The sequence below is a fragment of the Peromyscus eremicus genome, chromosome 20 (genome assembly GCF_949786415.1).
Source record: "Peromyscus eremicus chromosome 20, PerEre_H2_v1, whole genome shotgun sequence".
NCBI classification, from domain to species: domain Eukaryota; kingdom Metazoa; phylum Chordata; class Mammalia; order Rodentia; family Cricetidae; genus Peromyscus; species Peromyscus eremicus.
The window spans coordinates 63,508,024-63,521,958 of NC_081436.1; the positions used below are offsets into that span (position 1 = coordinate 63,508,024).

At 37.4% G+C, this 13,935-nt stretch overlaps 1 protein-coding gene across 2 annotated transcripts in view; it reads right to left on the reverse strand.

Moving 5' to 3' along the window:
* The window catches only part of Vps13b (vacuolar protein sorting 13 homolog B), a 601,468-nt gene that overhangs the window by 348,882 nt on the left and 238,651 nt on the right, over positions 1-13,935 (reverse strand). For both annotated transcript variants that reach the window (XM_059247261.1, XM_059247260.1), the window contains exons 22-23: positions 13,651-13,778; positions 8,182-8,416 (exon numbers count right to left, since the gene is read on the reverse strand). In XM_059247261.1, the coding sequence (XP_059103244.1) occupies positions 8,182-8,416; positions 13,651-13,778 (363 nt within the window). The remainder of the gene's footprint in view (positions 1-8,181; positions 8,417-13,650; positions 13,779-13,935) is intronic.

Sequence of the window (13,935 nt, forward strand, 5' to 3'; positions counted from 1 at the left end):
CTCTCATAAGATAGCTTCTACATCATTCCATTTTTGATTTCTGTAATTTTCTAGAAAGGCTTTTAATAAAAAATCTGTTGGATTACCGATGAACTTTCAAATAATATTTAAAAATTGTGTGAAAACCTTATAGACTACAGGTATTGTAGTCAGCTCGATTCTTTTCACACGCCATGCTAGGTGATGGAACTGAGCATACAGTAAGAGGGGAATCACATCTATTCTCATCACATTAGTAGAGAAACCACAGGCTGAACAAAAGTAATGAAGATTCGGTTGAGGATTATGATGAGAGGGGTGAAGACGGAAGGAAAAGAAACCTAGAAAAGAGAGAACTATAAACTATGTGCTGTTAAGCATAATATCCAAAAAATGAAACCTACTACAACATCAATGATTTTAAAATGTCAGTCACAGAAGACCACATACTATGATTCCATTCATAAAAAATATCTAAAACACCAAATTCATACAGATATAAATGCATATTAATAAGGACCACAGGCTGAGATCACAAGAAATGGAGAGTAATATCCAATGTGGTATGTCTTTTGTAGGAAATAAAGTATTCTAAAATCCGACAACAGTGGTGGTTGCGCAGGACTGTGAACATACTGAAGAATATGAAATTAGATACTTTAAAAGGAATTTTGTGGCATGGTAACTACATCTTTAAAAGCTGCTACATAAACATTAATGAATGTCAGTAACATGTAGGGACAAATCATTTAGACCTTACAAAATTAATTCTATACTTGAGAAAAAGAGTCCCCAAAACTCACTAGTTGAACTTGACATAATCGTTATGACCAGAACATTTTGCATGGGATACACAACAATCTGAGGTGGATTCTGAACACCCCCAGACAGGGGCAGGGGAGAGTTCCCAGGACCCAAATTCAAATAGGAAAGAATGAATGTGTTCAAGATGCTAGAGAAAGAAGCCTTACATCAGGACAAAGATAATATAAAGAACTTTTAAAAAGCCTTCTTTTAATATGTCATATTACCAGTCCAGAAAAAAGTTTTCAATGGAGCTTTCATTTCAAGAAAGGCTGAGAATTAAACATCAAATCTGGAGCTAAAACATCCACAGGCTATCTGCTTTTTGGCTCTAGGCAGAATATACAGCAATCAAATACCATAATTCTTATTCTTGCATTCTAATAATATGAACAAGGTGTTGACCTATGTAGTACTGTCAAATTTTGAGCCTTGTTATTGCAACACATAATCATACTATTTTCTTTATGAATCCAATTTTTTCCAAGTTCACCTTTTGTTTGAAATGAGCACGTCCAAGTTCAAAGAGGTAGAGGTATCAATCTGAAACTGAAAACACTACAATCTAAGAGATCAAGTACATATTGAACATGAACCGTAGCTCCAGTCATCTCACAATTAGTTACTTGGTGTGAATAAGTTAGAAACTTGAAAAACAATATATTCAATGAGTTCTCCATAATTTACTCATTCATAACTCAATTGGCTGCAATTAAAATCATCCTCTTTTAATTTTTACATTGGCCTATAAAAATACCCCAAATCACCAACCAATCCCATTCCCCTATGGAATCAGATTCTTGGTAAAGAGCCAGTGACCCAACCGGTGGCCCCATTCAGTCTTTCCTTCTAGCTCATCTCTACTCTTGTGACTTCCCCACACATCAGCAAAATGACTGTCTACCAGGGGCCCCATATCCACCACACTTGGCTGGGATTCCAAGATGACACAGTCTCCACATTTGACTATAACTAAGATGGACAACAGCTACCAAAGGACAGAATACTCACCCAACAATAGGAGACCAGGTATCTATACCAGATCCCAGTGCAAAAACACAAACAGCCAAGACAATACACCTCCTTCAGAATTCAGGAGCCCTACTGTTTCAGGTCCAGAGAAAAGCGATTAAGCTGAAGCACAGGACAAGGACTTCCAAAATCAGTCAAAAACATGTTAAAAACTTTGAAGAGGATATAAATAAATGCCTTAAAGAAGACCAGGAAAACAGAAGCAGGCAAAGACATGAAAGAATGTACAAAAGAAATAGAGTCACTAAAGAAAACGCACACTGAAATAAAAGTGGAAGTGAAAAAGGGCAACCTCAGAAGTAAGCTTCAGCAATAGATGAAAAGCCATGGAAGAGGGAACTGAGACCTTAAAAACGAGGTAGACAAAGTGGGTATCTAAATCAAAGGAAATGTCAAATCTAAATAAATCTAGGCACAAAACATCCAGGAAATATTGAACACTATGAAAAGACTAAACCTACAAATAATAGGTATAGAAGAAGGAAAAGAGTCCCAGGACACAGAAGATATCTCTAACAAAGTCATAGAAGAAAACGTCCCAGGTCTGAAGAAAGAGATGCCTATCAAGGTACAAGCAGCATGCAGAACACCAAATAAGATTTTAAAAAAAAAAAAAAAAGGAATTTTCCCATAACACAAAATAATCAAAATAGCAAATTAACAGAACAAAAAAAAGGATATTAAAAACTGCAGGGGCGTAACCTAAAAAGACAGGCCCATGAGAGTAACACATTACATTTCAATGAAGGCTCTGAGAGCGAGAAGATCCTGGACATTGTTAAACAAGCTCTAAGAAGCTACTGATGCCAGTCTAGAATAATATACCCAGTACAACTATCAATCACAATCTACGGAAAAAGAAAAAACATCAAACAATCCATTTATGTGCACCAATTCAGCTCTATAGAAGGTACTAGAAGGACTTCATTCTGAAAAGAAAGTTTTCACCCATAGCCAGATGAATTCAGTACAGAATCCTACAAGACTTTAAAGAACTAACAAAAGTACTCCTCAAATTATTAAGCAAAACAGAAACTAAAGGAACATTTCCTATTTTTCTTTACAAAGCCACTATTACCTTGAACCAAAACCATACAAAGACCCCTTCCCCCAAAAAAGAAAGTGACAGACTAGTAATTTTGAATAGAAATGCAAAATTTCTCAATAAAAACACTTGCAAGCTGAATAAGAACACATGAAAACATTACCCATCATAATCAAATTGGACTGTTCACTGCTGGCAGGACTGCAAACTAATATAGCCCCTATTGAAATCACTTTGGCAGTTCCTCAAAAAGCTGAAAATAAATTTACCATAAGATCAGCTACACCACTCTACACTAATCTTGGGGATATACACAAAGGATTCTACAATGTACTCCAAAGATACTAGCTCATCCATGTTCACTGTTGCTCCTTTCCTAACAGCCAGAAACTGGAAACAGTCTAGATGACCATCACTAATGAATGGATAATTCAAAATGTGGTAGAGTTTCATGATGGAATATTATACAGCTGTTAAGAAAAACGGAAATTGCAGGCAACTGGATAGAACTAGAAACAATCACCCCAAGTGAGGTAACCAGGATGCAGAAAAAAACAAACATTGCATGTTTTCTCTGATATTTGTGTGTCAGTTTTATGCTGTAGACATGTACGTTTCAATCTGAATAGCTAGTAAGGGATGGGGGGAGGGGAGCTTCCATGGAAGGAGAAATACAGTATAGGGTAACAAATACATGAAGTGGAAACTAGAATAGGATGTGGAGGGGAATGAGAGGACAGGCAAAGTAGGGAATGTGGTGGAGGGCCAACTAACGCTTAGGGCCTTTTGAAAAGCCATACAGAAGCCTACTACTGTAGAAGTTATCTAAAATACATACACATATGATATGAAGCTAAATGGACTCACAATACAATGTGTACACACACACACACACACACACACACACACCCTGCTACCAAACATCACAAAGCTATTGGTTACTTTCCATAACCTGAGGGTAAGCTCCTAATCACTGAAGGGAAAACTTAACTTATGGCATCAGAGAAACTGAGCTAGTGGCTAACTAGAAACTTTACCCATACTCACTAGTGCTTATGGTGCTGGAAGGTACTTTGTACATTACCAGAGTAATCATGAATTTCAGAGAAAGGTAATCATCAATTTCACCCAGCTATAAACCCTACAACCTACACAGAGACCTCCTTGCAAAATATACCACAGCAATAGAGAACAAATGCTATGGGACTAGTGAACCACATTCTGTTTGGATTTAAGGCCAGTCCATGAAATAAAAACCATGTATGTATATAACACTGCTAAAGAAGAACCTATGACTAGACAGGTCACAGGCCTAATACTATTATTCAGTTAAAGGAACATAATAACTAAAAGATTCCCAGTGTCAGACATATTGCTATACCGTAGATTTGAGCACCACTCAAGCGTCATCAGAGAAGCTTCTACTTGCAGTCAACAGTAAGGAAACAGGATCTACAAGTGAACAAGGGGCAGAGTGAGAGACTTGGAAGCACTCAGACAAGGTGTGATGTCTTTCAGACCACAGGGATCTACCAGGAAGTGGAGACAGAGTAAGAGCAGAGCTGCTGGGTGACTCCACATGAATAATGTCTCCCACACAACAGGATTGACACAGGAAGGTGACATCACCCTCAACACTTGCACAGGCTGAAAGCAGACACAATCCTGGCACTGAGAAGGAAAAGTGAGCACATATCCCACTCTAACCAAGACGCTATGCAACTGGTTGGTACCTATTGGGAATAAGAAAAAGTGTTTTTCCAATGGAGTGTCAGTGGGCCTATCAACCACACTCCAGGGCAGGTCCCATGCCCAGGAGTAGCTGACTGACACAAAATAGGCTCCCTGTTTTTTCTGTGTTCTCTTTCTTTTGTTTTGGTATTCTTATGTCCTGTTGATCTTGGGGGTTTTTTTGTTAGTTTTGATTTTCTTTTTTGTTGTTTTCCTGGTTTTTGTTATTTTGGATTTCTTTGAGAAAAAGGACATGAAGTTGGGTGGGTAGAGAGGCTGTGATAACCAGGGAGGAATTAGGGAAGGAGAAGGAATATAATCAAAGTATAGTTTATAAAACCTTTTTAAAAATAAAATAAATTCAAACCAATTTTCATCCTAATATTTCCTTGTTTGTATTTTTTAATCATATTATCTTGTACATTTTATAGGTAATTTATGTTAATATATAAATGATAATTTAAAAGTATGAGAGCAAGAAAATATACCAGTACACAGTACATTTATAATAAATCTTCATGTAGAAGTTGAAATATACTAAAATATCAAAAACAAAACAGGGCAGGAGAGATGGCTGTAGAGTTAAGAACATTGGCTGCTCTACTAGAGAACCAGAGTTCAAGTCCCAGCAACCACATGGTAGCTCACAACTGCTGTGAGATGGTCTCTATGTATGCTGTGAATATGTGCTGCTACTACTGGTTAATAAAGAAGCTGTTAAGGCCTACGGCAACACAGGATATAGACAGGTGGGAAATCCAAGAGAAACAGAGGGAGAAGAAGGTTAGAGTCAGAGCAGATGCCAGCCCGTTGCCCAAAGAGCAACATGCCAGTAGAATGGTAACACCATGGCCATGTGGCAATACATAGATTAATAGAAATGGGTTAATTTAAGATGTCAGAGCTAGCTAGCAATAAGCCTGGGCCATGGACCAAACAATTTGTAATTAAGCCTCTGAGTGATTATTGTTCAAAAGCAGCTGCCGGACTGTGGGACTGGGGCGGGACAGAGAAAAATGTCCGGCTACACACAACTATCTGTAACTCCAGTCCCAAAATATACAATGTACTCCTCTGATGTCTCTGCAGTCTATACTTATATAGTACACAAACATACATGCAGTCAAAACACTCATATGGATAAAACAAAAAATGGGGGTGGAGGGGAACCTACAACTGCCAGCATAAAATAACAAGATGCCAAAAGCAATCTACAGATTCAATGCAATCCCCATCAAAATACCAACACAATTCTTCACAAACCTGGAAAGAACAATACTCAACTTCATATGGACATTGAGGAAATCCAGAGAATCATCAGGTCATACTTCAAAAACCTCTATTCCACAAAACTGGAAAACCTAAAAGAAATGGATAATTTTCTGGATAGGTACCACATACCTAAATTAAATCAAGACCAGATAAACTATTTAAATAGTCCAATAACCCCTAACGAAATAGAAACAGTCATTAAAAGTCTCCCAACCAAAAAAAGCCCAGGACCAGATGGTTTCAGTGCAGAATTCTACCAGATCTTCAAAGAAGAGTTAATACCAATACTCTCTAAATTGTTCCACACAATAGAAACAGAAGGAACATTACCAAACTCCTTCTATGAGGCTACAATTACCCTGATTCCTAAACCAAACAAGGATAAAACAAAGAAAGAGAACTTCAGACCGATCTCCCTCATGAACATTGATGCAAAAATACTCAATAAAATACTGGCAAACAGACTCCAAGAACACATCAAAACAATTATCCACCATGATCAAGTAGGATTCATTCCAGGGATGCAAGGATGGTTCAACATACGAAAGTCTGTCAATGTAATACACCATATAAACAAACACAAAGAAAAAAAACCACATGATCATCTCACTAGATGCAGAAAAGGCATTTGACAAAATCCAACACCCCTTCATGATAAAGGTCTTGGAGCGATCAGGAATACAGGGAACATACCTAAACATAATAAAGGCAATTTACAGCAAGCCAACATCAAATTAAATGGAGAGAAACTCAAAGCAATTCCACTAAAATCAGGAATGAGGCAAGGCTGTCCACGCTCCCCATACTTATTCAATATAGTACTTGAAGTTCTAGCCAGAGCAATAAGACAACATAAGGAGATTAAGGGGATACAAATTGGAAAGGAAGAAGTCAAGCTTTCCCTATTTGCAGATGACATGATAGTATACTTGAGCAACCCCAAAGATTCCACCAAGGAACTGATACAGCTTATAAACACCTTCAGCAACATAGCAGGATACAAGATCAACTCAAAAAAATCAGTAGCCCTCCTATATACAATGGACAAAGAAGCGGAAAAGGAAATCAGAGATACATCACCCTTTACTATAGCCACAAATGACATAAAATACCTTGGGGTAACACTAACCAAGCAAGTAAAGGACCTATATGACAAGAACTTTAAGTCCCTGAAAAAAGAAATTGAAGAAGATATCAGAAAATGGAAAGATCTCCCATGCTCATGGATAGGCAGGACTAACATAGTAAAAATGGCAATCTTACCAAAAGCAATCTACAGATTCAATGCAATCCCCATCAAAATACCAACACAATTCTTCACAGACCTGGAAAGAATAATACTCAACTTCATATGGAAAAACAAAAAACCCAGGATAGCCAAAAGAATCCTGTACAATAACACAACCTCTGGAGGCATCACGATCCCTGACTTCAAGCTCTACTATAGAGCTACAGTAATGAAAACAGCTTGGTACTGGCATAAAAACCGACATGTGGACCAATGGAATCGAATTGAAGACCCTGACATTAATCCGCACACCTATGAACATATAATTTTTGACAAAGAAGCCAAAAGTGCACAATGGAAAAAAGAAAGCATCTTCAACAAATGGTGCTGGCAAAACTGAATATCAACATGTAAAAGGCTGCAAATAGATCCATATCTATCACCGTGCACAAAACTTAAGACCAAGTGGATCAAAGACCTCAACATAAATCCAGCTACTCTGAACCTGCTAGAAGAGAAAGTAGGATGTAGTCTTGAACGCATTGGCATAGGAGACCACTTCCTAAATAGAACACCAGTAGCACAGACACTGAGAGAAACAATCAATCAATGGGACCTCTTGAAACTGAGAAGCTTTTGTAGAGCAAAGGATACGGTCAACAAGGCAAAGCGACAGCCTACAGGATGGGAAAAGATCTTCACCAACCCCACATCTGACAGAGGATTGATATCCAGAATATATAAGGAACTCAAGAAATTAGACATCAAAATGCCCAACAGTCCAATTAAGAAATGGGCTATAGAGCTAAACAGAGAATTCTCAACAGAGGAAGCTCAAATGGCTGAAAGACATTTAAGGAATTGCTCAACATCCCTAATCATCAGGAAAATGCAAATCAAAATGACTCTGAGATACCACCTTACCCTGTCAGAATGGCTAAGATCAAAAACACTGAAGACAGTTTATGCTGGAGAGGATGTGGAGCAAGGGGAACTCTCCTCCATTGTTGGTGGGAATGCAAGCTTGTACAGCCACTCTGGAAATCAATATGGCGCTTTCTTAGAAAATTGAAAAAATATTTAAATGTACCCTCTTCAAGGATGGGACGTGGGATGACAAAGGGAATCTCCTGCAGAGGCTCCATGCACTTGTGACCAGCACTGATAATCTTTATTTGTGGCAAACAAAGGACAAGTGTTCCTGGTGTGCTGGTTTGTCCATGGTACCAACTTCTTACTGTCCCAGGGATGTCACCAGATACAATTGTACTCGGAGAAGGCAGGCTATCATTTGGAATGAACACACAGCAAGACTGGACATCAAGCTAGAAAAGAAAAGCAGAATGAAAATATGCGGGTCAGATCAAACATACATTTGACTAATAACTTCACAATAAATAATGAAGTCAAAACTAAGAGCATGCCCTGTGTGTGTCTTTATGAGATATTTTACTTAAGATATCCAAATGACAATTTCAAGCTACAAACTTGATTAAAGCATCCAGTGACATGAGATCAAACCTGCAGCTGCCCTTCACCACTTTTCAAGAACCACGATCGAGTTAGAAAATGTGCTGGGAAATGGATAAAGATCACCCTGCTTCTCTAGTTCATTAGATTTGGTTAGCAGCAGCCAGATAAGGATCCAAACTTTTTTTTTTAAATAATGCTATTTGTACGCCCATTCAGGGCCCTGTATTTTAAAATTACAGACTAAAATAGATGAACATACACAAAAAATACTCAGTTCACAGCTCTAAACAACCATTAAAAGAATGTGTGTATGTAAGAAACTTTGATATACACCCTAAGAGGCAATGTGTGTGTGCGCGTGCGCGCCATATGTATTACACATGGTAAAATGAAAAGTCTTAGAAATCAAAGCACTTTTTCTGATTTTAGCCTTCAAGTTATTATGTAAATTGTGATTTTCCATAAAATGTTTAATACCCCTTAAAAACTGAGAAGTTACTTAACTCACCAGACTTACAGTACATTAAGACGGAATAAGTCCAAATGCAAAACTCACTGATATCTGTTAGTTTGTTTGTTTGTTTTCTGAATTCAGAACCAGTAAAGATTAAGCTCTGTTAGTCTTAGCTGACTATTACAAAATAATGTTTTGTATGTGGCTATAATATTGCCTCAAATTTTAGCATACTTGAGTTATTTTGTTAAGTAAATATAAACTACAACTTGTTAGTTTCCTATAGAAATTATACAACAAAGACGTGATTTGAAGGTAAGATGAAAACTGTATTGCTTATTAAGCCGTGGGATACTTCAGGTAATTGGGTTAGCAAGGATACCATATTTTATAAAAGATAACAATAGGTATAGTAATATCCCTGCTTTCAAGGTAATATATTTCTAATGAGAGCATGGCATTCCACTTAGATTTCCATGACACAATAAATAATTCACTGACCTACAAATAAACAACCTGGTTTACGTTGGCTTCATATTTCTGGGTATGGACAACTACTGAACTCAGGGAAAAAATGGCACATAACCTTTTGCATAAACAAATGTATATGATATATCAACTGACTTTTTCAACTGTCATTTGGATTTCTTAAAAAAAAAATAACTCGCTGGGTGGTAGTGGCGCATGCCTTTAATCCCAGCACTCAAGAGGCAGAGGCAGGCAGATCTTTGTGAGTTCGAGGCCAGCCTGGTCTACAGAGCGAGATCCAGGAAAGGCACAAAGGTACACAGAGAAACCCTGTCTCGATAAAAAATAAAAATTAAAAAAAAATAACTCATGAAGACACACAGAGGGCCTGTTTGCATTTTTTACTTCATTATTTATTGTGAAAATATTAGTAAGTTTTAGAACCTTATCTTACAGCTCAGGCAAATTAAGCATGCAAGTGTAAAACAGTTGATCAGCTCAAGATCACAATGTACTTCATTGAGAAAGAAGTCAAGCCAGGCAGGGGTGGCATATGCCTTTAATCCCAGCACTCAGGAGGCAGAGGCAGGTGTGTCTCTGTGAGTTAGAGGCCAGCCTGGTCTACGGAGTGAGTTCCAGGACAACCAGGGTTACACAGAAGAACCCTGTCTCGAAAAACCAAAGAGAGATAAAGAGAAAGAGAAATAAGTCTAAATAGTCTTATATGTATCACTAGTAGGTTTTAAATAAATAACATAATGCATTAGTAATGTTTAATTGTACATTTTACAATGGCATAAACTAAGTGAGCATTCTTTCCTAACTCAGGTTAAAAGAACAAAATATGAATAAAGAGTAACATTTCATGTAGATATTGATGTCATGTTAAAAATGTTCTCAACAATTTGAGGCCATTCATTTAATAATATTAAAACATGTGACCACATACAGAAAGTCAGCATCAGAAATACAATTTTAGTTGCACTCTAATTTGCAAAATCATAAAGCATCCCACTCTACTAACTTAAGCATCAACTATTTCCTAGCAGGGATACAATAATAATGCATATATAACAATACAGTATGAGCTAGGTAAACAGTCTAGAAGACAAGCTTACTAAAGATGACACATGTGAGGAGAACTTCTTTGGCGATTAGAATCTAAACACGCACAATGCGGAGCACTCAAAATAGAGTGACATGTATACTATACGTTGAGGCTATCACATGAATCTTTTCACATTTTTAGAATAACTGTTAAACCTTGTGTCTAAACTGTGGTTTAATGTAAAATTCTCAGTGATTTATGTTACTGGGCATAAATGTGAGGCTGTAAATTCTGCATTAATGTAAGGACCTGACAATCCAAGGGAAAGAATATGAAGTAATCTGCCAGTAAGACATCCTGAGTCGGGGGTCAGATTCTGTTCATGGAAACCACCTGGTTGGGACCCTCTGCACCACACCAAACACAAATGATCTTTAAAAAAATATCCTCTTCATTAATGCACTGCAGCTGCACTGAGTGTTACTTCATTTTTCCATGGCAACATCCTTTCTGTTTCAAGGATCTTGTTTCAGTTTTGGTAGCAACATGCTCTTTTGCCAACACTGAACACATTCATCGGTGAAAGTAAGGGATTATTACAAATTCTTGAAGTAGAACCACCTCTATTTAATTCCTACTAGGTCAGGGGCTATGCACTTAGGTATCAGATACAGACAGTAAACCAATAAAGTAAAAAAGGCTTGGTATTCATAGTTTAACAAATGAAATTATTGCAGTGTATTCTTCTTCTTAAATTTCAAGTTTATGTGTTATTAAAACAGATCTATGCCATGGTGTTCTCTGGTTCTATTTGTGAGATTTCAAAATTAGAAGCCTGTTCTTTTCCAAGGGCAGACAGAAAGGGAGTAGATCCTGAGGGGAGGCGGGAAGGGGAGGCGGGAAGGGGAGGCGGGAAGGGGAGGCGGGAAGGGGGGGTGGGGATAAACTGGGAGGAATAGAAGAAGGGAAAACTGTAATCAGGACATATTGTATGAGGAAAGAATCTATTTTCAGTGAAATGAAAAAAAAGAATTTTTGTCATTTATATGCTGTATAAATGTATCATTTACAGAGAACTAGTTACACATTAATTTGAAAAATCTTAACTAGTCAGTGGCCACCTTATAAAACACTTCATATGTAAATGCTTTCTAATGCTGTGCTAGGTGGTCTTTAAGTGACTGTCCTTTATTCTTTAAGAGACAATTTCAAATTAAAGAAAAATGAACACTGTAAACTACGGCATCCATGGTTTTTCATCTGTGCACTCTTGAATATCAACAATGATCTGAGCTGGAACTCAGGAACACAGAGACAAAAGAAATGGGCCTGACATGGAAAAGCTTACAATAAAGTCCAAGGAAGCACAGTGGCAGAAAGGTTCATTAACATGTGAGACTCTCTAGTAGTGCAAAACTACTTGACAATATTTCAGAGAATTTCTGGATATTACAAAACTTTCAGCAGACTATAAACTCTAAGTCAACATGCACCATTTCATTTCTGCTACAGCACACAACACAGTGCCCAGCATTTACTAGGTACTGAACAAACAACTGTAAAATAAGTAAAGGATGATTTTTGCCACCAGAGATTAAAATCATTTCATTTATGCTGTTTACTATTTTGTTCCACATAAGAAATCTATTAGGGCAATCAATAAAATTCACTTATTGACAAGTTCAAGCAAAGTTGAGGTGTAAGTGATAAGTCATTTTCCTTAGGGGAAATACAAAATTGACAGAAAAATGTATGATACTGTCAACTAAAAATTTGCCAAACAATTAAATCCACGAATAAACACTATTACCTGTGAGACTAAATATATTGGCCTTCAAGGACTTAAGAAGATGTACACGATGCACATACTTTAAAATGTTATTATTTACCTATATATTTATGGGCTTTCAAAATTATCAGCCTTCTATTCGTGCTACAACAAAACAAATACACAAAACTGTAACCAAATTCATTTCTTGTTTTATGTTATTAGTCTGTTTCTTATGTGGGGTCTATACTGACGTGATAAAACACCATGACCAAAAGCAACTTGGAGAGGAAAAGGTTTATCTCAGCTCACAGGTCCCAGTCACAGAACATCAGTAGGGAGAGGAAAAGGTTTATCTCAGCTCACAGGTCCCTGTCACAGAGCATCACTAACACAGTTTAGGGCTGGGACTCAAGGCAGGAACCTGGAGGCAGGAGTAGATGCAGAGGCCATGGAGGAGCTCTGTGCACTGGCTTGCTGCTCATGGCTTGCTCAGCCTGCTTTCTTATAGCTCCTATCCACAGTGAGCTGGGCCTTTCTACATCAATCATCAATCCAGAGAATGTGTCACAGACTAGCCCACAGGCCAACCTGGTGAGGGCATCTTCTCAAGTGAAGTTCCTTCTTCGTAATGACTCTGGCTTGTGTCAAGATGACATAAAACCAGCCAGCACAATATGTCATGGGAATATTTTGGGTATGGAATCTAAAGATACCGTAGTTTAAGTTTTAAATAACAATAAAACAAAATAAAATCTCCAAGAGAAACATGGATTATCTTCCATACTTTTACCATTCAATTTTGATAGGAGGAGGGGCAACTCCTAGAGTTGGATTTCAGGTTTATCCCTGCTAAGAAGCTACCATGCATATACAAAACAATTAGTATTAATGTTATAAAACATGTTTTCATAATTAATGTGATTGACTATTCATCTGCCTGTCCAAAAATGTCTACTCATAACTGATCCTGAAGATAAGTCAGGAAGTTCACCAGACATCAAAAAATATGATTATTTCATCACTGGCCACAATCTGGTGGAATTCTCCAGGAGAAAATTCAATTAATTCAAGTGTAACCAGCTTATAGTGCTTTACTTGAGATAGTATGATTGACAGTCTCACCAAAATCACAAAAGTAGTTCTCTATAAACGGCCGAGTACTACCGAGGAATCAGAGACTCAGAAAACAAATGAAACCCTGAAATGTTAGAGGACACCATCCTGAACCTCAATATACATGAGCAGACCATGGGAATGTTGTCAGAAATATTATACCACAATTAAATATGCTACAATTTTATAACATTATGAGAGGAACCATAATATTTCTAATAGTTAAATTTACCTGTAATGTGAGGCTCTTCACTGCATTCCATAATATTCCAATAAATTCTTTCATTCTTTCTTCAGGACTTCTACAACCTTCATGAATGTGCAGCATGGCCTTCACAGGAACTGATAGTGGTCGGGACTCTTAAGTATAAGAACAGCTTGTTAGTTAGCAAAATGCATACACTGTAATTTCACAAAGCTATACTGAAAGTATTCTAAGATGGTTTCTTTCTCTGCTTAAATTCATTGCAACTATCTGAGATCATATGTGCCACAACACTTTGTCCTCTAAAGTTAC